The following is a 25,782-nucleotide window of genomic DNA, read 5'->3' on the forward strand; positions in this document are numbered from 1 at the left end:
AGAAAGTATTGTAAGCCAGTGTGAAGCCAAAGGCTTTCATGGCCGGCATCGATAGGTTTTTGGGGGGTTTTCGGGATACGTGGCCATGTCCTGGAAGAGTTTCTTCCTGACGTTTCACCAGCATCTGTGACATCTCTGAAGATGCCAACCACAGATGTTGGTGAAACGTCAGGAATAAACTCTTCTAGAACATGGCCACTGAGCCCAAAAAACCCACAAATAACTAGTGTAACCCAATCTGGTAATTTAATTTTATGTAAACCTCCTGTATCTTTTATGTAACCTTGCTAATTTTTATGGTTTTAAATTATAGCTTGTCTCGCTGGGTCTATTGAGTGTAAAGAAAGAGTAAATTGAATCGGATACCAAAATCCGTGGATGCTCAAGCCCCATTAAATGCAATGGCAGAACAGAATGGTGTGTCCCTTATATAAAACAGCAAAATCAAGGGTTTGACATTTATTTTGGAACGTTTTCCAGCCGGGGGCAGTTGAATCCGTGGGCATGGAGAGCTGTGGCATTACGAGACGGATGTTGGCAGGAGGACAGCAGGAGGAAGACTTCTTCTCTTTGTCAAATGTTGGCTGACGCTGGGGGCAAACAGTTGTGTGTTTGACTTGCCTTCTTCTCCAATCTGCTTGGGATGGTTATAGAGAACACAATAGATCCAGACTACGGTGCGTGTCCAAAGTACAATTGTTTTAACCTGAAGTCTTGCCTTACCTGTCCGTGCAAGTTATCCAAACGGCTGAGTGTACTTAACCCTGTGGTAGACCGTGACAGACTTGGAACAACTACTAAGGAAGATGGATGGACTCTATTAAGGAGGTCATGGCTATGGATTTGCAGGAGCTGAGCAGAGCAGTGGAGCATAGGGAGTCTTGGAGATGTCTCATCTACAGGGTCGCCATGGGTCGAAATCGACTTGGATAACAACAACAAGGAATCATAAAATCCTAGAGTTGGAAGAGACCTCAAGGGTCATCCATTCTGTCATGCAGGAAGACACCATCAAGGGGTAGGACTGGATGACCCTTGAGGTCTCTTCCAACTCTAGGATTCTAATTCACCCCCCAAAGATGGCCATCCAGCCTGTTTAAAAGACCTGCAAAGAAGGAGACTCCACAACCATCCAAGGCAGCAGCGTCTTCCACCATCAAACAGCTCTTACCATCAGTAACATTGAGGTGGAATCTCTTTTCCTGCCCTTTGGATCCACTGCGCCATTTTGACAGCCATCATCAAATCCTGCTGACTTCTGTCGCCCCCAACTGGTGAGTGGCCTCTCCTGCAACTTTATCTTAACCGATCATGGGGATGCTGAGCTGAGCGCAAGTGGTTCTTCTGTGAGCTCCCCATGCGGGCCAGACCCAAAAGATGCTCAGCGATGGCTCCTCTTCTTCATCATGGAGAGAGGTGACCAGCGGGATGCCACAGGGTTCTGTCCTGGGCCCAGGGCTATTCAACGTCTTTATCAATGACTTGGATGAAGGAATAGAGGGCATGCTGATCAACTTTGCAGATGACACCAAATTAGGAAGAGTAGTTAATACCCCAGAGGACAGGATCAAAATTCAAAATGACCTGAATAGACTAGAATAGCTGGGCCAAAGCTAACAAAATGAATTTCAACACGGAGAAATGTAAGGTACTACACTTAGGGCGGAAAAATGAAATGCATATATATAGGATGGGGGACACCTGGCTTGACAAGATGACATGTGAAAGGAATCTAGGAGTCAAAGTAGACCACAAGTTGAACATGAGTCAACAGTGTGATGCTAAAAAGGCCAATGCTATCTTAGGCTGCATCAAAATATTGTTTAGATCAAGGGACGTCATAGTGCCACTATATTCTGCTTTGGTCAGGCCCCACCTGGAATATTGTGTCCAGTTCTGGGCACCACAATTTAAAAAGGATCCTGAGAAACTAGAGCGTGTCCAAAGAAAGGCAACTAAAATGGTGATGGGCCTGGAAACCATGGAGCCCTATGAGGAACGACTCAGGGAGCTGGGGATGTTTAGCCTGGAGAAGAGAAGGTTGAGAGGTGATATGATAGCCCTGTTTAAGTATTTGAAGGAGTGTCACATTGAGGATGGAGCAAACTTGTTTTCTGCTGCTCCAGAGACTAGAACATGGAACAATGGATACAAACAACAGGAAAAGAGATTCCAGCTCAAGATTAGGAGGAACTTCCCGACAGTAAGGGCTGTTCGACAGTGGAACACACTCCCTTGGAGAGTAATGGAGTCTCCTTCTTTAGAGGTCTTTAAACAGAGGCTGGATGTCCACCTGTTGGAGACTTTGACTGTGAGTTCCTGCATGGCAGAATGGTTTCCTCTGCACTCTTCTCGAGTATCACATATCCAATGAGTTGATTTTCTTCACTGTCCAGCTCCCCCATTGCGAGGGGGAATACCATGGCTTAACTTTGGTGTTCGGTGTTATATCTTTACATTTCAAGATCTTGCCCCGTTCTTTCATAGCTCCCTTCCCCATTCCTAGCCTTATTCTTATTTCTTGACTGCAATCTCCATTCCGATTAATGACCAATCCAAGTATGGGGAATCTTTATTTTGGACTTTCCTCATCATCTAGATTGAATTTATATAATTAGTATGGCAATTACTGTATATACTCATGCATGGCAGAATGGGGCTGGGCTGGATAGCCCTTGGGGTCCTTCCAACTCTATGATTCTAACCCTCTCTGAAGACTTTTGTGTTACTGTCACAGCCTCTTTGCCTCAGTAGGAATGAGACTTCTTGAGACCATCCATTTAGCTGCCACCACCCATTGGTTTGGATTCCCCTTTGTGCTTCTGGTCTCGACAGGCACTGCTTCACGCACATCCTGCGGGGGAATTGCAACTGAGCAAAAGGGATGCAAAAGGACTATGGAAAAGGAGTATGTTAAAAGGATGGGTTTATTCTGAGCAACAGGATCTCTCTGACATGAAGGCACCTCTTTCAGGCACGCTTAGCTGTGTTACAAGTTACAGAGTAGTTTCAGATTAGGGCCAGCAACATAACCTGGCTAAAACAGTTGTCTAGCTACTCACAAACAGATGTTTGTCTGGTCTCAATGGATCCCATTCTGGTTTGGGCAGAAGTAGGGAAGGGATCCACAAAGTTGAACCCAAACGGTACCATCAACTGCCTCCATGAAATGTCCAAGGCAGAAGTGCAAAGATTCCTTCATTTGTCCATATCTCTTAGGAGGAAAGGAGGCATAGATCTATTTCTATTTTTTAAAACTATAATTCACTTCGATTAAAAATAGAAGACCCCCCTTCCCCAATTCCATTTTTTAATTCCAGGACAGAAAGTGTCCCATCCATAGGAGTGTTTGAAGTGCAAAGATCATAGGTATCCCAAAACCAAGAAGCGCAAATCCACACAACGCAGAACATTTCTTTAGAGCAGTGGTCCCCAAACTGTACCCTTTAAGAGATTTTGGACTTCAGCTCCCAGAAGCCTCAGCCATGTTGGCTAATAGTCTGGGATTCTGGGAGCTGAAGTCCAAAATCCCTTAAAGAGCACAGTTTGGGGATCACTGCTTTAGAATAAGCAGGCCTTTTCCTGTAATACCTTTCTCCCAACTACTCTGCCGAAATTGAGGACCAGAGGAAAAGCAGGTAAAAAGAGGGTTCTGTCTCTGGAAAACCCAATATATGATGCGTTTCTCTTTTCTTGCCAAGAGCAGCCCCAAACCCACCCAAGAAAATACAATATCTGAAAATCAAGCCAGGTGGCTGTAAACTGTTTATTTATAGAAAATGGAATGCCTCGTAAAAGAAACACATTTTATTTTAAACGGGGGAAAGGAATGAATGTGGCGAGGGAAAAGGCAGCACAAATACAGGAACACAATACAAAAAAAACCCCAACAAAAAAACCAAATGGTTTCACAGATTGAGCTATTATGAAGTAAAACAATGACGCTAAAACGCAAAAAGTCACAGTGGTGCACTGAGTTAAGTAGTGTGTTCCTTGGGTTTCCTTCTCCTTTCTGTTGCCATTTGTACAGGTTTAAAAAAACGAAACGGAACAAAACAAATGATTAAAACATTCAATAGCGGCGGCTGAATCGAGGGTCAGTGGGCCGGTTTCCCCGGTCTTGTCCCGAGAAGCCTTCTCCCCGCGCCTCCCCTCCGTGTGACGGCTGGCCCTGCGGACTGCTTGCCAGGAATCCTCCCCGCCTAGAAAAAGCCCCACAAAGAGAAAGGCTTCGTTGGGTGCTTGGCATCGCCTCGTTTCCCCCGGACGGACTCAAAAGCTACAAGGGGTCCTCAAATTGGGCTTCAAAAGAAAAATCTAGGGAGACACCAGGAAGGAGGAGACCTCAACAGACTACAGTCATCCCTCCACGGCTGCGGTTCTGGCTTCTGCGGATCCAATTATTTGTGCTTCTGTTCAGTATGTTCTCTCTGGGAATCTCTAAGTCCTCCAGTGCAATTGTGCTGGACGTTGACATAGAGTTGTGCTGGAGAACCTAGAAGTTCCTAGAGAAAACACTTCTCTAGGCATCTGTAGTTCCTCCAGCATGACCCTCTGATCCAATTGTGGCAGATGTTGATCACTGGAGATTCCTAGAGAGCTGTTCTCTCGCGTAAAAAGAAGTGTTTTTTTTTTTATTTGCGGGTTTTCCACATGCACAGGGGTCCTTCACCCCAAACCCCAGTGAATGTGGAGGGACCACTGTCCTACTAAGTAATGTGTATACTACTTTTTTGTTGTTGCACACCTTCAAGCATTTCTGACCCATGGTGACTCTACTGCTGAGTTGTCCTGGCAAGGTTTTTATCAGAGGGTCCTGTGTGGCTGAGAGAGTGGGACTTGCCCATGGTCTCCCAGTGCTATGGCTGAGTGGGGATTTGAACCCTAGTCTCCCACAGTCCTAGCCCAACACGCAAACCACTACACCCCACTGGCTCATCCTACACTAATATTATCATCATCATCACCATTATTATTAGTACTGGTTTTTAAACAGAGGTGAGATGGTTATCTGGTGGGGGTGTTTGATTGTGTACTCCTGCATGGCAGAATCGGGTTGGACTGGATGCCCCCTGGGGTCTCTTCCAACTCTATGATTCTATATCCTACCTTTCCCCATTTAGGACTCAAAAGCATTTTAAGCATCCAAAAGCCCCCAACAATTAAAAGTCTAGTAAATTAAATAAAGCCTATTCTCAAATAAAAACTATTCTCAAAGGCTGCTGGAATAAAAAGGTGGACAGACAACCTAACTCCTTTGGAAAGACTCCCACAACTTGGGAGAAGCCACCCAGAATGGCATGTCTACTATGTTCCTATCAGAGTACCTATAAGGATGGTGCTAGAAGAGAGAGGGCCTCCTCAGAAGATCCATCATGGCAGGTTCATACGGAACCAACCACAATGGATCACTACTGCTTTTCAACCCCGATACATTTTTGAGATCTGTGAATTCGGTCTTGCTGGTCCAGAAAGGATAAATGTTCCCCAGTCTACCTTCCGACCAAATCCCTATGCTTCAAATCTAAAAATTTCAGCCCAGCAACACTTGACAATCTGTACTTGCTTCCCGTTTTTGTGAAATCCAATGTGAGAAGCTGAAGGTAAGTTTTTACAAAGGTAGAGAACCCTTCCTACATAATCCAAAATCATCATCTTTTAAGATGGTACAATTCAAAGATACAGCTGTCTACAAAATCTCTTTGCATTTTTAAACAAGTATGGCAAGTGTTAACCACCTTCTTGTTTATTTGGGATTTTTGGGAGGAAACCGCAGGGCTTTAAAGAGAAATTGTTGGTAAAATACAGTGGGTTGTTTTGGAGGATCTGCAGGCTGTCCCTTGCCAGCTATGAATGACAACAAGGAGGTCTGTCAAGGCTAGGCTCAGCTATGACACAAAAATTAAAACTGCGAAGAAGGCTTCCAATCTCCGAGCGTCACTTTGCCTCAATGGTAAATGAGCAACACAAAAGTAGTAATCGTGACAGCAGAACTAAAGATAAGATTTGGTAAGCATTTCCTTAAATTGGGAGGGGATGAACAAGGGAGGTGGGCAAAATGGATTTGGGACAATGCAGAATGAGCAACAGCTACAGTAATTCTGAATTGAGGGGGGCTTCTTTCTCACCCAGACATTCCACCTCGTGGCATTATGCGGCCACGTCTTCCTCTTCCCCCACCTGGAAAAAAGATGGAACATTTTAAGAGTGTGTATACTCGGTCTACAAACCTGAGCTGCTCTGCAAACAGTGGCATCCTCCCAACAATACTGGAAAGGATACACAAAGCTTTGGAAGGAAAGTAGAAATGGATGCAAAAAGGTGCAAGGAAGCAGTACTCCTGTCGGGCAGTTGTGGGATGTTTCTATTTCAACAGTCGGGAACTGGGGCTGAGCCAATGACTTGTTCAAAGCTATGCTGGAAATCCCATGGCGGATTTCTGTTTTCTCAGGAAGAGAAAGCCAAGTAACACATCCACACACAGGAGCCGCAATGGAGGGTGTGTGTGAGGGCATTAGTCCTTCCCTCCCAATAATAATTCTGCCTCCTCAGATCAAATTTGATCTCTAATCTCCACATTTCCATCATTATAACAACTTAAAACAGCTTGGGCAGGCAATACAACAAACACAACATACATAATAACTCTAAATGTGGACTACTAAGTGTCTCACTCTCTGGAATGCTAGAAATTTGGAGACTAAAATAAAATTTCATTTGGATGGCAGAATTCGTATTTCGAGAAATTGATACTCTCATCTTATCTCTTCCTTTCTGCCTTTTCACTTCTGCATTGAGCTACTGCTCAGCTGATTTCTCTCTTTTACTATTCCTCTACACTCCCATTCTCTTGTGCAGGGATGGACAGCTGTTACTGGATGGCAATTCTCAGCACCCTTCACCATTGGGTGAACTGGTTAGGACTGATGTCTTACAACATCTGGAAGAACACTCCTGTCAAATCTCTAATGTTATCTCATAGTCTTTTTTTAAGACTGTAAAGAATGAGGACCTAGCTTGCACCTGTCTTATGCATTATGCCTGCTCTATGTAAGTCTCCTCAATAAAAGCAGAACAAAACAGCACGTAGTTTGAATACGTCACCTCGCCATCGCTCGTGATCCCGTCCCATGGCTCCCCCGTCGTCACTGCCTTGCCAGGAGCGGTCTGGGTGACCTTCAAATTTTCTAGTGTGATCCCTCCAGTCACGTCCGTCCCTGAAAAAACGAGCAACAAGTTACAGATGAAGCCATTACCCATCTGCAGAGACAGGCAAAACCTGAATGCTGATAACACAGCAAGTCTCTATTATTCATTATTAAATACTCTCCCCTCTCCTCCCTCAATTATTCCCTGACAACAGGTATTCTGCCAGGTTGCAGCCGAGAGAGGGATAAAATGTAGGGAAAATCCTATTTTGATCTTTTCCAAGACCAGCTAGCTCCTGTTCTCTGGTTGCGTGCTGTCTACCTCCACCCTATTTTCCTTTCCACTCTGTATATTTTAAACATACAAGCTTGTTTTCATTTATCATACTGTAAGGGGCTTGGAGAGCCCTTTCACAACGGAAGAACAGGTGAAAATACGCTTTTAAAATTTCAGGGATTAAAACAGGACATATACGATCACCTACCTGTAAACTAGGTTTGCCTGAAGGGCAGCCCTAGATGTAAAACATTTACTGTGTTTTGTCTTAAAAGAAATACTGTGGTTTAAGAATTGAGTTTCAATACTGGCACAGTGTCATAGGTCTTTAAAACCTTATTATGCGCCTTTCTCTATCCCAGGATCCTTTTGGAATAGAGGGACTCTATTTGTAATGAAGTGGTATCAAGATTTCTCTACTGGCATGGGCTAATTTTCTCAATATCTGCATACTCACCGGGATGGCGGAATTATTCCCCGCCCTTCACTCATGCGCCTGTCAGAACCATAGCTGCCCCAGCCATCCCGCAAGTCGCGATCTAGGCCCCGGTGGCGTTCGTCTGCATAGTGCTGGAAGAGGAGACAGGCATTTGTTTAACAGGCTAGATAAGCTATGAAGTAAGATTTTAAAAGCAAACTTGGAGGACTGAGTGATGGGCACTTTGGGAGTTTTCTCTCTCTTTGGAGGGGCTACATAGAAGAAGACTCGATCCTGCAGGTCCTCTACCACAAGTAGTGGTAAAGTGTCTAAGATCACAGTAAACCTTTAAATACTGGCCCCTGATAAAGGGGCCTACAAACACAGCACAGAAGCTGGCAATCTGAGGGACTTCTTCCTCCTGTACCAAGTCTGTTCAACTGAGGCAGCTATCAAATGATGCCAAAATGCAGGCAAGCCTGTTTCACATGTATTATCTTTGCTCTCAGTGGAAAATGAACATTTCTTGAAGAAAGAGAATAGTTCGTATCCACAAATAGTAGAGCAGGGGAGGGTAAAGTGAGGGACATTGGCCACTTATAGCCCTTGAGACCCCCAAGTGCAGGCCATGAAACCCCTCCAAGCACCCTTGACAACCCCCCCCCCCAAACCACAGTGGTGTGCTTCTCCTGATCCTTCAAAACCTCCCCACAAAATAAATATCTTTTAAAATCGGCCAAAATGGTGGCTGCATCACTTCAGGTGCTCCAAAAAACACTGATGCAGCCTGGCAGGTGGGCACAGAATGGACAAATGCCCTCTGCCTCCTGCATAGTCGGCCCACTCCTCTTTATAGGGCAGTCTCAATATCTGGTATATCTGAATGAAAAGCTGTCAACTCTGACTTGTCCCTCTGCTCCAGGGCAGGCAAAATACAGCGCTCCAGATGCTGTTGGAATGCCACACTTTGCTATTAAAAACAGACATCTCCCCTTTATTTACAAAATGGACCCATCGTCTTAGGAAGGAAGCAGCATTAGCTTCAAGCGCCATTGAATGCATAAATGAAAGTAGCTCACCGGTGTGCCTCGCTCTCCCATAATTCCTCGTGAGCCTTCTCTCCTGGAAAAAACAGTACACATCTGGTTAGATTCACGAACTATTCCATGGTACATGTATACACACACAGTCTAAAGGAATACATATAATCAGTTTCTGCACCTGGTACACACTTCTTGGTTAGAGACAAGGACAGAGACACCCATAGCCTATTTTGTCTACTGCAAAACTACCCAAAGATATTGAGTCCGCTTGGCTCACCTGTCCAGGGCATGATCTTGGTACCGTCCACGATCTCTGTGATCAAAGTCATGGAATCGATCCTGGCGGTTAAAATCTGAGCGGTGGCGGTCATCCATCGCCATCCGTTTTGCCTCTGGCCAGAATGGGTCATCCCTCCTGTAAAGAGAAGGGCAAGATTCAATCAAGACAAAAGATTTCTTCCCTCATTGCCTTCTCTACTGCTGCACTTGCAACCCAAAACGAAGACCTCAAGGAAAGAAACGAAACAAATCAAAAATGGTTTCAGCTGAAAAAAGAAGAAAGGAATGAAAAATAGAGTGAAAAGACAAAGGCAAGAGAGCAACCACAGGGATACACATATTTCATCCCACAGATGACGACACTATCCCTGCCAATGAAATCATGCGAAGCCTTTACATGCTAATGTTTTGAACAAATGAACACCATGATAAAATGGGGAAGATTTTAGGGTATGCCAGTTCAAGAGAGGCTGTGTTTATCAAAAACCAGCTCTGGAGGATTATTTGAACCATTATATATTTGAGTGGAGGATATTTACTGATATTAGAGAAAGTTATTTAGAGTCTTTCCTGAAGAAAACAAAATACTGGGATGTGAAAGAGTTCCTGGAGAGCATCTTGGTTAGCTGTCACAAAAACTTGAAAGATATGAGTGTATAAAATGCTTTTGTTACAACACTAAACATTAGATATTACTCTTTTTTTGTTGCTGTTAACACAACTTGTTTTATAACAGAAGCTTCCTGTAAGCTTTATTTAATTTTATGTTCTTGCAGCTGTTTGAAAGTGTGGATGTTTTCTTTGCAATGGTCTTTGGACTAAGCAATAAATGATTTATGTATTTATCTATTAATTGTAATATGTGAGTCAATCTGACTATGCAATGTTAAAAGTGTAATTTGATCCTTAAACAAACAGGGGCTGGTGGCTTTAGTTAGGTAAACACCATTCTGGTTATTACCTGTGGATCAAAAACAGTGCTTAAAGGGGGTCTTACGAGGATTTTGGCAGCCTCTCTCCACCACTTCTAGAGAAAAAGAACAAACCTATAAATAAGGAAAGGGGGGAAAACCTACAATGTGAAATGGACAAGCGTTTCCACCTCCTGTGAGGCAGTTTCCTAATATAAAACTACAACAGAGAACCAGAATATTCTCTTTTGTGTGGGGCAGAGAGATTATACCTAAACTGCTGTACCATTTTCTGCAGAGATTTGTGTAACTTCGCCATAAAGATGCACTGTTCTGGAAACACATGGTATACTGGGCCCTTTGTATCTGCCAGGGTTTGGTTCCACGTTTCCCTGTGGATAGTAAAATCTGTGGATGCCCAAGTCCCATTATATACATTAGAGATGTAAAATGGTGTCTTTTATATGAAATGGCAAAATCACGTTTTGCTTTTTGGAAATTCTGTACTTTCAAACCATGGATGGATGAATAAAGAATCCATAGCTTTGGAGAGCTGACTGTACTTATACAGAGACAGTAAAAAATTTGTTTTTCCCTCTCAACAATTCCCCATGTTTATTCCTGGACACATAGCTACAAACTGGCACTCACCTCCCATCCAGGTCGTATGGCCTCCGCAGGGCCGTGCGCCTCTCCTGTTCGTAGCGGAGCTGCTCGTGCTGCCGCCGCAGCTCATCTCGCTCGCGCTGGATGCGCTCCTGCTCCCGCCTCCTCTCGCGCTCGATGTGCATGCGTTCTCTCTCCAGGCGCTCCCTCTCCAGCCGCTCCCGCTCCAGGCGTACCCGTTCAAACTCCAGCTTTTCCCGGGCAATCTCTAGTCGCTCCCTCTCCTCTTGCTCCCAGATGGCTTGCAAGCGCTGCTGTCTATCCCGACGATCACGGGCGCTTCTTCATGTAGCAGATTTTAAAAAAATGAGTTAAGACCTATGGTACTGACCAAACTCACATTAAACTGCCTGGTTACTGCTGGGGCCAATGTGCAGCAATTCTGTTGTTGTTGTGTTTCTCCAAATCATTTTTGACTTATGACGACTGTAAGGTGAACCTATCATGGGGCTTTCCTGGCAAGATTTGTTCAGAGGTGGTTTGCCATTGCCTTCCTCAAGTCTAAGAATATGTGACTTGCCCATTGTCACATATTCTCTCAGCGTCAGAGGAAGGACATAGGAGACCTACTCTGAAGAAACAATGGCCAAAAAACCTAGTGAATAGGGCCATAAGTCACTTCTAGAGAGAAAGTGTTTCATAATGGATGGAGTGTTGGACCTCTGGGAGACCAGGGCTTGAATCTCTGCTTAGCCATGAAAATCCATGGATGACACTGAGCAAGTCACATCCTCTCAGCCTCAGAGAAGATCAATGGCAAACTTCATCTGAATAAATCTTGCCAGTGAGAGCCAGCATGGTGTAGTGGTTTGAGTGCTGAACTAGGGTTCTGGGAGATCAGGGCTGGAATCCATAATCAGTTATGTAAACCCATTGGGCAACCTCTCTCTCAGCCTCAAAGGATAAAAATGGCAAACAGCTTCTGAAGAACTCTTGTTAAGAAAACCCCAAGATAGGGTCACCATAGTTTGAAAGTATACCAATAAATTTGTGAAAGTGGAGCCACTCATGGCTACTGGTCAGGCTGGCTGCGTATCATTTCCAGTACAGGAAGCAAGACACTTGTGAAACTGGTTGCTAGAGAATGTAAAAAGGAGGCTGGTGATGTACTTCTCTCCTTATCGTTTGGCTTTGCCACTGATTGGCTTGTGTGGGAACAGAAGGTTGGACTACATGGCTTTTGTGGTCCCTTCCTGCCTGTGATTCTATGGCTGAAGAGGGAAAGAAATTTACCAGGCAACATGTGAGCTACTCTGGTATATTGAACATACCGGTGTTGTTCCTCACTCAGTCGTTTGTCTTTCGCTTTGTTGGCAGGCACACTCCCTTGCCTCTCTCGGCTCTTTTCTCGGCTCTCTGATTTGCGATCTTGGCTCTTGACACTCTAAATTTCATATGGAAAAAAGAAAAAAGAGAAAAGCTAATTAGATGAAGCTATGAGAGAATCTCATTTCAGAAAACACCTGGAGAACAAAACAAGCCGCCTCAACTTGCCAACACAACTGCCTTTCAAAACTACACAAAGCCCCCTTTCCCATTCACCTTCCCAATTCCCATTTTTGAGAACCATGGATGTGAGCAAAGAGAATTCGTAGCACCTTTCGGGACTAAACGAAAGGAAGAAGCTAGTAGCATGAGCTTTTGTGGACTTGAGTCTGTTTCCTCTTCTTCTTTTTTTCAGTTAAAGGTGCTACAAGATCCCTTTGCACACTGATTTTCCAGACTAATGTGGCTAGGTTTTTGAATTCTACTACTGGATGTGTGCAACAGCCTAAATTTCAAAAGACCAGGGGTTTAGTTTGGGGTCACTCTTTTCTAAAAACTTCCCATGAAAACAGGGTTTAAGACTGCAAGTTGTCCACTGCTTCTCTGTTCCCAAAGCAGCAATATCTGATGGCTTATTTCAGAGTCTTTTACACCAAAGCCCAGCCCTCCAAGCAAGCTTCCACAAAGGTAAACACAGCAGAGGATTATTGTTATGTGAAGCAACTCTTCTGTGAAATTAAAGAATTAAGGCAACAGGACAGCCATTTCCTGGTAAGCAGAGGTGTTTTCAGGCAAAGATTTGGAAAAGGGCCTGAGGGAGAAGAAATGTAGGCTTACTGCTGCCCTTTCTACAGCCTGAGATCTACTAAGACAGTCTTCATTAATTGGGTGCACCTCCAGAAGTGTTTTACTACATCTCCCACCATTCCTACCCAACTGAAGCCTCATAGAACTTATACTGATGCTGGAAAAAATAACCTTTCAAACAATTAAGCAGCACTCATCAAGAAATGTCAGCATTTCACTTACTCTTTCTTTTGATCTAGTTGTTGTCTTCACGCTAATAACAGGCTCCCCCTTAGATTTATCCATGACCACAGTCCTTTCTGTTCCTTTGCTTCCTGCAGAAGAGCAAAGGTGGTGGTGTTTGGGGATTAAGACATTCGACATAAACCTAGGTGAAGACCTCAACTGTCACAAAGCACTCACATTCCCCGCCTCATGAAAAAGAACTGCAGATTACCTGATTTTGCAGCCTTGGACTGATCTGCTGATCCAGATTTTTGCTCCTCTTTCCCCTTTCCATCTTTTTCTTCTGATTTCTTAGCATCCTCTTTTTGGTCAGACTTCTCGCTCTTTTTTACACTGCTAGATCTGCACAAACATCGGAGTTCAGGTTGGACAGAGAAAAAAAACAGGCCAATGAAGCAGCCCTTCTTTGAGTCATGAATTGAGCTGTAAATTTGGAGGGTGCCAAGTTGGGAAAAACTAATTTAATCTAAGAAGTATGGTACTAAATTGGGACCAAACCAGATTTTTTTTTTACAATTGATGCATCTGCCTCTTCCAAACTGTATTTACCAATGGCTTTTAAGAGTTTTGGAGGGATGCACACTTATATTTGAAAATGTCAAAGAAGAAAAGACCTTTTGCAGATAACAAAAAAGACTGCTGAACCTCACCTCTCGCCAGGTGAACCTTCATTCTTCACTTCACTGTCCTTTTTATCCATAAGCTTCTTTGTAGCTGGTTCGTTTTTTGCCTGAAATGATGTGTATCATTAGATAAAAAGTAGCAGGGTTTTGTTTTGTTTGTACAGAGGAAGAAAGGCACGTAAACAAACAGAACTGTGACTTACTCTTTCAACAGATATTATTTTCCCATGTAATTCTGTTTTGTGGCAATGGGCAATGCACTTTGTGGCTTCTTCAGCCGTGGACATCGTCACAAATCCGTAACATCGCGAGCCTGGGCTGCGAGCATTGGTCACCACTTTTGCACCAACCACCTTGGATGTCAGAGGAAAGCAACACTGTCAATTAATATACACAGACTGTATTGTACAGTTTTACATTCACATTACTTCTTTTCTCCACATTAGACTCTACATCTTCAGCAGTGTTCAACTTCTGTTGTTGTTTTACTTGTACAGCAACATGTATGCTGCCATATAAACAAACAAATAAATAAAGTCTTAGAATAAATCACAAAGCAGTGAACATGGTAACCTGGATCCAATTGCTAGTCCTAATCAAAGTAGATTCAATGAATTAACACCTATGTAAACTTCACTGACTCAACAGGTCTACTCTGATAACGGATTTAGGCCTTTAGAACCAAATCAAAATCATAAAAATATCTACTTAAAAAAAGAAAAAGAGTATTTTTCAGGTCCTAAGTTGTTTAAGGCTGCCATCAGGATTGTTTACCAAACTAGACCAGCATTTATTAAAATGCTCAACATATTTTGGAAAAGACTGTAATCCCTTCACCAAGGATAGATCATAAAGACAGAACATATAAAATAGATTAAGGAGAATCACTACAAGCGTTTAAAAACAAACAACAAAACACAATTATACATGGATACTTGACATAGTACAGCAACTGCTACCCTTAAATTCCATACCATTACAAATACCTTAAAAACATGTTGACACACACGTTGTTGTAGGTCACACTTATCTCTTTTTGGAAGGGGTGAGGAAGAGTGGGGCCTATGGGTTTCATGTGTCCCCTGCCATGCCATTTAGAGGCCTCTAGGGCCCCCATGTTTTTCCTAATTAAGAATGTCCTCTATCAGCAGGGCATCAATTTGCCATGTCTCCCCATCCTCACTATTTAAGGCTATAATGCTCAGACAAGTCCTTTGTTTAATCAAGAAGTAAATTACTCAGTTTGCTTTTTTACTTAAATGCCAGCTCTGAACCTGAAACAACCCACCCAAAGTGTTGCAAACATCCCCGTGTTGAATTTCTGTGTGAAAAAAAGCTTAACAATGAACTTCCCAAGACCGGAGGGAGTATGGACCCAGTAAGTTTCCCAAATGCTGGCAGCTGCACATCCAAGCTTTTTCACAAGGCTTAATTAGTTAATCGACACCATCTTACTTTTCCGTATTTGCTAAAGAGGGTCTTCAAGTCAGTTGCTCGGGTGGTGGAAGCAAGACCGCTCACCCAGAAGTTCCTACCAGTACTGGTACTACTGGTACTACTAGTACTGCGACCTAGTTGGAAACAAGAAGCGGTTATTATCACTGTATGGGATGAGAAGGCTGTCTACTCTCCTACTGTATAGGTTGTCCACATGTAGAAGGGGACTTCTCTCTAGCAAAATGTATACATTACAGCAACCATCTGAGAGTGTGACCCCAGATGTATTTTGGAGTCACAGGCCTTGGCCAGTGAAGACCACTGACCATCAAGGCATCTGCTGATAAAAGCCAACAATTCAAATTTTGACACATCAGTGAAGGCTGACAGTTTAGTTTCTGGATACACACAAAATATTACTGGGATGGCTAATGCATTGGTTCAACATTCAATGGCTTTAGGGACATTTTTGTGAAACGGATCTAATTTAGTAGGAAGTACCATCATCTAAATTCCATATATGGGTACAATGGCCCCGCTGTTTTGCTTTTTGATTGGTCAGGATTGACTGTCTCTGCCGGATTGTGTTCCACCTCATAGAAACTCTGGTTATGGGTACAAATTTGGTCAGAGGCGTGGAGACCTGGAATCCATATAGACAATCAAGTACAGAGATAAGAGAATCTGTCCCTTTGTTTGAAAACAGAAGAGATAGGAAAGTAAAGCCACCCCTCGAGGCTGGAAACAACTCAGCACAAGCATCAACAAAATTTTTAAAGTCACAGTCACAGTCAAGACATACGATATTCAACAGAAGAGTGATTCTTGGAATTTGCCTAGAAGATGGGACTTTTAGTTTCAATCCAATGCCCTTAGGCAGCCAAAAGGATTTCTTTATCATCTTGTAATGAGGAACAGAAGTCCTAAATAATAATAATAATTGTAATATTTATACCCCGCCTCTCCAATAAGATCGAGGCGGCTAAAGGTAACTAATATCTCTGACCTTGGCAATCCCTGGTAAGTACTTGAATGGGAGATTGCCAACTAACACAAAGTTGTTGGTGGGTGCCGTCAAGTCATTGTCTGCTTATGGTGAGCCTACCAACAGGTTTTTCTTGGGAAGATTTTATTCAGATGGGGGTTGCCTTTGCCTTCCTCTGAGGCGAGAGAGTGTCACTGAATGTGGCCATACTATTTTTAACAAAAGGTACCCCTTGTCCAAATATTTTAAGAGATATAAAGCAAAAGCCAGAAAAGGCTCCATGGAAATAACATGTTAAATGCACATACCTTTCTCCTCTTTTGAAGCCAGTTTTGCATCTCTAGTCTCATCAGAACTAAGGACAGAAAAAGGGGGGAAAAATAGAAAAGCAAAAACTAATCAGAACACAAAAAGGCAACAAACTGGCATTAAATTCATAAAGGAAACAAGACTACAATACCTACCATAATGAGTTGTCAAAATACTTTTTGTGTGTGTGTGTTTGTGTGTGTGTATGATTGTAAAATATATTTTTGCATGGAAAGCTAAGAGAATTGTTTTAATTAAAATATGCAGTGGGCTCAGGGGGGGTCAACCTTAAAGACAGAACACCCTGCCGACAATTAAAAAGGCAAAGATTAAAGATCAACAACCTCTGAAGGTTGGGGGGGGGGGGGAAGGAAAAAGAAATCAAACCATTCTGTGGGGGTTTTCTTTTATGGAGGAGCAAAAATAAAACAAAACCTAGAAGACTTTTTTTTAAAGACAAGGTAACAATTTCAGGAGTCTTGCAGGCCAATCTGAAGAAACACATTGACCCAATCTCTACCAATGAGTTTTTTTTTTAAGACAGCATCTGGTCTAAAACGGAGAAAAAACAAACCTCGTGTTCTGATCACCAGCCTCTTTGGCAGAGGACTCTTTAGTGGCAGAGGACTCTTCCTCACATTTAGCCTTGGCTTCCATCTTCTCGGCCTCTGGGCTAACCACCTGGGGCCCTGCGTCCGTCTCCGCGGTTTCCTCACTACTGGCTTCCAGAGTCTGGGCTCCTCTGCTACTCTCACCTCCTCCTCCTCCTCCTTCACCACCTCCACCTCCACTCCTGCTCTCTACTGCTAAAGAGTCAGAGTCCACTTTGGCTTCCTCAACTCTCTGTCCGCTCAGCTCCCCTTTCGCTACCACTAAGTGCTTGGCTTCCTCCTCTTCTTTCTCGGCTTCTTGGCCTGACTGGCTCTCCGAATCTAAAGCCTCTTCTTCTTCCGGCTGAGCGGTGGAGGCGCCGCCAAGCGCATCTTCTTCCTCTTCCTCGGCTGCCTTTTTGCCCGCCAACGGGTCATTCCTTTCTTGCGCCTGCTCCGCTTCAGGAGGGTCTTCTTTAAGGGGCTCAGATTTACAAGTGTCACCCAAAATGTCGAGCATTTTCTCATTTTCTATGGATTTAACAGGAATAGAATGGCACAAGGTTTAATCACCAGGGAAACACAGCAAAGACAAATGCGGATCGGGCATGGCTGCCACACTAACACCGAAAGAACGGCTAATTCTACACAGAGACTGGAAAACCCCTCGGCTACACCACATTCATATACCTAAATCTAATTAAGACATGGTTTACTATAGCAAGACCATAAGTTACGAAGAAAAGATATGACCCTACTAGTTTAACGACAACTTTTCTGGCTTGTTCTTGATCGGTCTTCAAGAGATTTTATTCTTCCCAAATTCCAAGAGACTTAAACGGAATGAATCAAAGAACACAAAATTCCATTTCAAACTCTGAATTTTGTTCTTTTTTTGTTTAAAGCAGGGCAGTCCAACATGAGAATTGGGATGTCTTCGGATGGTGTATGAAATGTGAGTCCAAGAAAGCAATTAGCTTTATATGAAATTTCCACGCAGAACCTCTTGTCTTCCTTCTTCTGTTATGCCGTAACTCACTTAAAACTTTGCATTTGTCTACGACAACCTTTTAAGGTGCCTCCACTACTCTACCTGCTCAAGCAATCATAAATATTACAATCTGTTCTTTGGGTAGAACTTTTTTTTCCTTTTCAATAACATTTCTTCTAGTGCATTTTTGAAGTTAATTTAAAAGAAGAAAAAAACCCTTCTCAGGTCTGAAAAAGCACTTGCTAAACGACAGGCATTACTTCTCAGAGCTAGAGATACAGCTGGGTTAACAAACCATTACGAACTTTGCAAAGATATGGATTTGTCCACTACACAATTAAAATAAAAGAGATCTTGTAAGGTTACATCCTGGGCCTTTACCTCCAACCGATTTAAAGAAAAAGACGTAGAAGAAATCAATTGAGAAGTACCTGGCTCTGAGTGCTGCTCTTCCAAATCCTGTAGCAAAAATGAAGGGGGAAAAAAGTTAATTGAGGCAAAGATAGTTTGCTACAATGAATATTATTCAGATGTGAGTCTTGGTGAGTTCAGCTGTATTGCCTTCCACATTAAACTACTATAGACACTAAGGCTGGAGTAAATCTCTCAACTGAAGGGACAGGGGGTCTTATCAAAAATGCCAGCCTCTATTAGCCTGAAGCCAGGAACTAAGCCTTGGGAGAGGTATTTCAGCTGCATAACCAATTATTCTATCATTTTGAATAGGAAAGTCTAGGTCAGGCTTGGCTTTAGCAGCTCTAACTCCCTCAACGCAATTGTAAAACTGCAGAGAAAACATGGGTACATATCTCTGCCTAAGGAACACACAAAGTAAAGATCAGAGATAGGGATAATAATTGAATTGAATAAATAAAGGACATATTTTCACTTTAATTTTGAAGCTTGTTGGTTTTTTTCCTTTTAAAGCAGAGGAATTTAGATGGTCTTGTTCATGAGGTTGAAATCTCAACAAGGGCTGTCATGAGACTTAGGAACAACTGGTGGAAAATGGAAGGAGGCAGATTGTTGATGACGTATTAAGAACATCTTCCCAGTGATAGGAAATGTTCTGACAAGAGAACAGACTGCCCTGAGCAAGGGACAGCTGCCTGCCAGGCCTGCTGTAGCATTCATCCCTGGCAGTTCTGGCCTGAGGAAAGGGTGAGGCCAGGTGGTCTCTGCAACACCAAAACTGTTCAGAGGAGTTTCAGCTTCCTAAGAGCAGCACCTAATGTTTAAATGCTCTTTAGATTTCTCCAGCCCCCTTTCACTTAAAGGCCATTAATAAGCAGATGTTTCCAAGTCACAGTGGAAGTTAGGATACTATATGTACTGTATATGATCATGTATAAGTCTAGAAATTTTAGTCAACAAATTGACCCCAAAAATCCGAGTCGACTTATCCATGGGTCAATGTAAGTACTGTACTTTAACTGATATACTGTATAACCATCCCCTGATGAAAGGCAAGAGTTTAATCCACCCTGGAAGCATTGACCCTCCTTATACTCTCTCATCCATCCAACTATTAATATGATACCTACTGGAAGTTTTTTGGCATCATTTTCCTTTGCTTTACTCTTTAGATCCTTTGTTTCATGTCACTAAGTTTTACCCTCCACTTATCCATGGGTCATATCACAATCCATAATTCTGGCCCCAAAACCTGCCCTCGACTTATACATGAGGTCGACTTATAGTCGGGTATAGAGGGCATTTCAAAATGTATAGGGCTATCTATACCTGCCAAAGCTCTAATTAAGATCCAGAGTAGTTGAACGTGGGCTTTTTTGCCCTGCCCCTTATAACTAGCACTTAACCAAAGGAGCTGTATCAAGGGACCTGTCCAAGCAATCTGCCTTGTTTGTTACAGCAGAGGATACAGGACCTGTTGCCATTTCATTTACATGAGTTTGCCGCTGATGCTTAAGAGAACACAGCTCTGGCATTAAGTCTCTCACAACACACTCCACCTCCGCTTGCAAGACATTTGGCTGTATCCAATTCTATTTGCTGAATGCATAACCCTGTTTCCCACTACAAACAGGTCAAACAGAATCCAAAAAACATTAGAAGCAAGCCGATTAAAACAAACCATTAAAACAAACCAGACCCATTTATGTGATTAAATAAACCCGGTCGATAGCCTGTCTCAATAAAAACGTCTTTGCTTCCTTGGAGAAAGACACCAGAGTCGAAGCTAGCCTTGGTCTCCTATTGCAAGATGTCTATGGCCTGGGACTGATCGCCAAGAAGGCGTTCTCTCCCCATTCCCACCAAATGCTCCTCTAACCATGATGGGACAGAGAGCAAGGACTTCCAGCACAGAGGATTCTCAGAACTGTGTTTGGGATGAGCCGCTCTTTCAGACCTGAAATGAACTGGTCGATTGCTTCTTAAAGGTAGGATCAGTGAGGTTATGCTTTGCTGCAAATGCAGGGGAGAAGGCAAATGAAGGTTAGAGGGCCAAATAAGCTCCTCCATCCAGGTAATGCAATGCAATACACTCCTCCAGTATGGTCTTACAACCTTCTAGAGCAGTGGTTCTCAGCCTTATTAATGCCGTGACTCTTTAATACAGTTCATGTTGTGGTGACCCCCAACCATAAAATTATTTTCGTCTCGGTTCCTAAGACCATCGGAAATACGTGCTTTCCGATAGTCTTAGATGCCCCCTGTGAAAGGATCATTTGACCCCAAAAGGGCTCGTGACCCACAGGTTGAGAACCGCTAAACTAGAGGCATATTCATCCAAGGCTGCTAGCCATCAAAATTACAGTCAAAAGAAGTACCCTGTACCAGTAAAATACCAGAGAGCCCCCAATCTAGCGGCAACAGCAGTATTAAAACCAAAACCCTTTGAATGTTTGCCAAAATGAGCCTATTTTGCCAGGTTGAGAGTCTGCAGAGATGCAGACAGGGAAGTCCAGCAATGGGGGCTGACTGCTCCCTGGATTGGAGAAGCATCTGCCTAGGAAACAATTTTGTTAAACTTTATCTTTTGAGGCAGCGAGGTTGGGCTGAAAAGGGTTTGAAAATACAACTTGGTAAAGAAGTGACTGTGGGGGTGATCATCTGTGTTCGAACACTGTATTTCACAACGGGGTTTATCTCCAAGACAGAACTCCCAAGGAGGCCGAGACGGCAGCTGCAGCGAGCAAAACAACCCCTACTAGGTGCCAGTTGTAAGGAGAACTGTTAGGCTCTTCGGTTACTCTCTACAGAAAAGCCAATAACCAAGGAAACAAGAATGAGCAGCAAAGGTGCTCTGTGTTTTCCATACTCTCTCTCTCTCTCTCTCTGTGTGTGTGATAAAGATCTCTTGTATCAGTTTGTGAGACAGCCAGGAGACAAGGCAACGCCTGTTAAACACAGCCACACTACAGGGCTCTAGAAATGGACAGGCAGAAGAGAGAATGGGGTATGCTGGTGGGTTTCGGGGTGCTTTGTAGAAGGGGAAAGAACCTCAGGTTCTGAACTGTTTAAGACTAGCTGCAACAACATTTTCCAACCTAGGTCCTTATCACTCTAACCCTGTTATAGAGTTATATTCCCCTTCGGCTGCCATTGAAACTTCCTGTGCAATTCTGGGGTCTGTATTTGGTGAAGCCAAAGGTTCTCTGGTTGAATTATAAATGCCCCTCCATAAAGTGCAAATCTCAGGATCCCGCTGATGTTTCCATAGCAGTTAAAATGGAATACAGCGTTATAAGGATGACATAAGGCCACTGGATTAGGCTGCAGAAATGAAGAAAGCTATGAGTAGAGCTCCCCAGGTTGCTGCTTTCCAGATGTGCTGGACTACAAGTTATGCTGGCTGAGGTATTTTGTGAATTACAGCCCAACGTTTCCCAAATCGCTACGTTGGGAAAGACTTAGAGAAACAAGAGCAAACATTCTTTACTAAAGGACTGAGAGCTCAGCTCCTGTGCACATTTTCTTAGGTTTGGGATGGGCTCATAGATCTCCTGTGTGAATAACTTTTGCACCTGGATCTGATTTTTGCATTTTTAGGGCTTCTGGCAAATACCAAACCTGTCCAGACCTCGCTGTAGATTAAGACCCAAACCCAGGAGGAGACCAGTGCCATTACCTTCGCTGCACCTAAACCGGGTGAGGCAGCTTCTAGCTGGTCATCAGGTTCATCACCATTCTCCTGAGAGAGTGAATGAAAATACAAGGTACACCAACTTCACAGAAAAGCAACTTTCCCCCCCCTCTTGAACAAGGAGGAAACATGCAGCTAAAACAGGAATGGATGAGACCTTCTTGAATGACAGATAATCCAAGAACACCCCCAGCATCCCAAGAGATGAGGCTGGGTCTCCTTTACAAAGGATGCCCTTGAATACTAACGGAAGGGGTCCCTGGTGAATATATGATAGGTACCTTGCTTGCAAACTCTAAAGCGCCTTCTAGTCCCAAAGAATGTAGCGGCCAGAAGCTGCAGACTGTTCCCATCAAGGCCCAAAGTAATAGGGTTCCTTGGGAACTGGGCCTGGAAGTCTGGACTAAGCAGTGCCACCTCAGTGTGAGAGAACAGGCTGAATCAGCCCTTAGGATGGTCTACTAAAACAATACAAGTCCTTAGCTCAACCTCTTGCAATCCAATTCCTTGATCTCACTTGCTACCGGCATGAACCTGTCTTACTGACACCTGGACGTCGACCTTGTTTCTGCAATCATGTGTGCCCTGAACTGCTTTACTGTTTTTCATCCAAAGAGGCTGCTTTTCTGGATAGCGCTGACACTTGACTGCTAACTGTTCCTCTTCTGGCCTTGGCAGAAGCACAGCATAGATATCCCATAGCACCTCTGGCCAGAAAACCAATATGAAACTCAGCCTGGGCAGGACAGGCAGCGATGACTCTAAATGTTGCGATGTTAACAGGAACAGCCACATAAATGTTGAAGCAGTTATATGTCGCAGAGAAACAAAGCACCATTTCCTTACCTCGCTCTCCATCAGCTGCTCTGGAGGCTCTTTCATTTCAACGTCGATGTTGTCTTTATCAGAGTCTAGGATGTTTTCGGAACTGTAGTCCTCTCCGCCGTCAACGGCACTGGAGTTGTCTATTTCGGCCTCGTCCAAGACGCTAATATCCATCATGTCAAAATCCTGCAAGTTGTCCGAACTCGCCTCAACATCCTCCTGTAATGGGGGCAAAATGGACAACTGGAATCATCCCTGTGGCTTGAGACAGAGCTTTTAAATACTCAATCTTCAGACTGACCTCTCAAAGTAAAAGATAACCCCATCTGCCCACAGCTATTTTTACTATCTGCCTATCTTTTGTCTTAATTAATTTTAACTTGAATCTGTAATTTGTTTTTTTTTTTAATGTGTAATTAAGCGTTATATTTTATGTTGGTGGTGGCTTGGGGGGATTGTGAAATTTTATGATTTATTGTACTATGTGTTGTATTATCTTTTATTGTAACCTGCCTCAATCCGTAGGGAGAGGTGGGCTAATAATAATAATAATAATAATTAAATCACATTTCCCACACTCTTCTTACCTGTTCATCTCTCGAATTCTCCTCCAAACCGTTGTCGTCTCCGCCTTCCTCCTCTGGTTTCCGCCCTAACGGTAAGGAATAAAAAGACCCTGGATGCTTATGCCAGAAATCAGGCCTGAAATGTTATTTACGTGCGAGAGAAACGATCTCTGGAAAAGAGGGGACAAAATGTCCGCAGCCTAGAAGCAACGCCGCTTTCGTACCTTTCACGGTTCTTTTGGGGGTTCTCTTGGAAGAGGTCTCCGAAGCCACTGGGATTTCGTCGGGATTCCCACCTTCTTCCTCGATCGCCTGTTTAAAAAAGCATCAACCGTGAGTTTCTTCACAAAGACTTCTCCCCTGACTTCTGTATGTCTCTCACGCTCTGTAGGGAGAGGTCCAATGTGTATATATATATATATATATATATATACACTCATCCGTCCTTATTTGTGGATTTGATGATTCACAGATCAGTATGTTCTCTCTAGGTATATCTAGGTCCTCCAGTGCAACTCTATGGTCAGCTTTAACTCAAAGCTGCACTGAAAGGCCTAGAGATTCCTAGAGAGGATACTCTCCTAGGCCTTTGTAGCTCCTCCAGTTCAACTCTATGGTCAGAGTCTGTCAGATGACCACAGAGTTGCCCTGGAGGACCTAGAGATTCCTAGAGAGGGCACTCTCCTAGGCCTTTGTAGCTCCTCCAGCGCAGTTCTAAGGCCAGTCTCTGTCAGACATCGACCACAGAGTTGCCCTGGAGGACCTAGAGATTCATAAAGAGGATACTCCACTAGGCATTTATAGTTCCTCCAGTTCAACTCTATGGTCAGAGTCTGTTGGACGTTGACCACAGAGTTGCCCTGGAGGACCTAGAGATTCCTAGAGAGGCGTCCTTGGCTGCTTTTCCATATTCATGGGAGTCTTGTGCCCCTAACCCTAGAGAATAGGGAGGGAGAAGAAGCGTACTGTACTATTCATGGTCCAAAACACGCTGGGGAAACAATCCAGTTTGAGACCGCTTGAACCGCCCTGGATCAATGCCAGGAATTCTGGGAAATGTAGTTTCGTGAGCCATTTAGCTGCCTTCTCTGTCAGAGAGCTGTGGTGCCAGGGCAGTTCTGGTCTCAAACTGGATTACTTCTGCAGTGTGTTTTATAACCCGCTTTAACTCTTTGTCTGCCTCATGGCTATGGAATTCTGGGAGTTGGAGTTTGTTGTGGGGCCCAGAGCGGAGCTCTGCTCCGCTCTGGGCCCCACAACAAACTCCAACTCCCAGAATTCCATAGCCATGAGGCAGACAACAAGATAACGCGCTACTAATGCGGGTTATAACTCCAGTGCGGATGCAAACTCAGATGAAGAGAGAGAGAGAGAGAGAGGGACTGACGGCTCTGAGTCTTTCGAGGAGGACGCTCTTGTTGCCGCCGGAGTCGAGGTTGCGGCGCTTGAGTTCCGCGCGGAGGTCGATGACGCGGAGCTCCGAGAGGCGCCGGGTCCCCGCTGCAACCGTCGTCGCCGCCGCCGGGGAAGGGGCCGAGGAGGAGGAGGCTTCGTCGGGGCCTTCGGTGCCCGGTGTCGCCTCACTTTGGGCCGCCATCCCTCTTCCTTCCTTCCTCGCCTCAGACCTGGCCTTTTCCTCTCATGAGGAGCGCCGATGGAAGGGAAGGAAAAGCCGCTCTAATAATAAAGGAGACAATATATATCTATTCTGCTGCTGCTTCTTCTTCTTCTTCTTCTTCACCGTTTTTGCCTCAGACAAAATGGCGGGAAGGCCTCCAAAAAAAAAATGGGGGAAAACGACACTACTGCGCATGCGCGGAAGACAGTCTTCGGCTTCTTAGTCTTCTTTTCCGGAGCGTGAGGGAAAAGGAACGGTCACTGCGCACGCGCGGGAAGAGCTGGGGGGGGGGAAAAAGAGGCCGTTTTTGAGGAGGAAGGGAAACGCTGCGATAGAACTTTGCGTCGCGCATGCGCGGAAGAGGACCTTCTCCCCTCCCGTGGGAATGGGTACGTCCACTGCGCACGCGCCGGAAGAGCTGGGACGGGACTACCGGGAGCTAAAGCAGGGCTGAGGGGGTTGATCTGCGCGTGCGCGGCCAGGGGGTTAACCTGGAGCTTAGTGCGCACGCGCTGGAAGGAAGGCAGGGACTAGGGAGGGAGGAAAGGGCGTGACTGAGAATGAGAGTACTGCGCACGCGCACTAAAGGGACCAAAGCCGTGAGAGGGAGAGGGGGGGTAAGGCTACGCATGCGCAAAAGGAGCCAGACGTTCTACCGTGCCGCGCATGCGCGGGAAAGGAGCCCTCCCC

General features: G+C 44.2%; 1 protein-coding gene across 2 annotated transcripts; it reads right to left on the reverse strand.

Moving 5' to 3' along the window:
* Positions 1-3,792: 3,792 nt before the first annotated feature.
* Positions 3,793-25,289, reverse strand: LOC149308443 (scaffold attachment factor B1-like). Of its 2 annotated transcripts, XM_089535807.1 has the most exons (21): positions 24,862-25,289; positions 23,699-23,786; positions 23,496-23,560; positions 22,930-23,127; positions 22,069-22,131; positions 18,407-18,434; positions 16,969-17,515; positions 16,394-16,440; positions 15,119-15,234; positions 13,867-14,016; positions 13,691-13,770; positions 13,252-13,382; positions 13,038-13,129; positions 12,014-12,126; positions 10,728-11,024; positions 9,164-9,301; positions 8,923-8,965; positions 7,883-7,995; positions 7,105-7,217; positions 6,129-6,180; positions 3,793-4,202 (listed from the first exon to the last, which is right to left on the reverse strand). In XM_089535807.1, exons 1-21 carry the CDS (start codon positions 25,069-25,071, stop codon positions 4,073-4,075), a joined length of 2,814 nt encoding a protein of 937 aa, XP_089391933.1. In that variant the 5' UTR covers positions 25,072-25,289; the 3' UTR covers positions 3,793-4,072. The 2 variants fall into 2 exon arrangements, with proteins under 2 accessions (XP_089391933.1, XP_089391934.1); XM_089535808.1 differs by lacking the exon at positions 22,069-22,131 and having other exon boundaries at positions 24,862-25,288.
* Positions 25,290-25,782: the final 493 nt, after the last annotated feature.

Source organism: Sceloporus occidentalis, unplaced genomic scaffold (genome assembly GCF_023333645.1).
Source record: "Sceloporus occidentalis isolate IW3139 unplaced genomic scaffold, rSceOcc1.0.p SCAF_8, whole genome shotgun sequence".
In the NCBI taxonomy this organism is placed as follows: Eukaryota; Metazoa; Chordata; class Lepidosauria; order Squamata; family Phrynosomatidae; genus Sceloporus; species Sceloporus occidentalis.

What these genes read in the sequence shown, in the direction of transcription:
- LOC149308443 (XM_089535807.1), bottom strand. Translation starts at nt 25,071, where the DNA reads ATGGCGGCCCAAAGTGAGGCGACACCGGGCACCGAAGGCCCCGACGAA. An exon ending in GCTGGTGATCAGAACACGAG is followed by an intron (nt 16,441 to 16,968) that starts GTTTGTTTTTTC and finishes TTCTGTCCTTAG; the next exon opens with TTCTGATGAGACTAGAGATG. An exon ending in GGATCACGAGCGATGGCGAG is followed by an intron (nt 6,181 to 7,104) that starts GTGACGTATTCA and finishes TCTTTTTTCCAG; the next exon opens with GTGGGGGAAGAGGAAGACGT.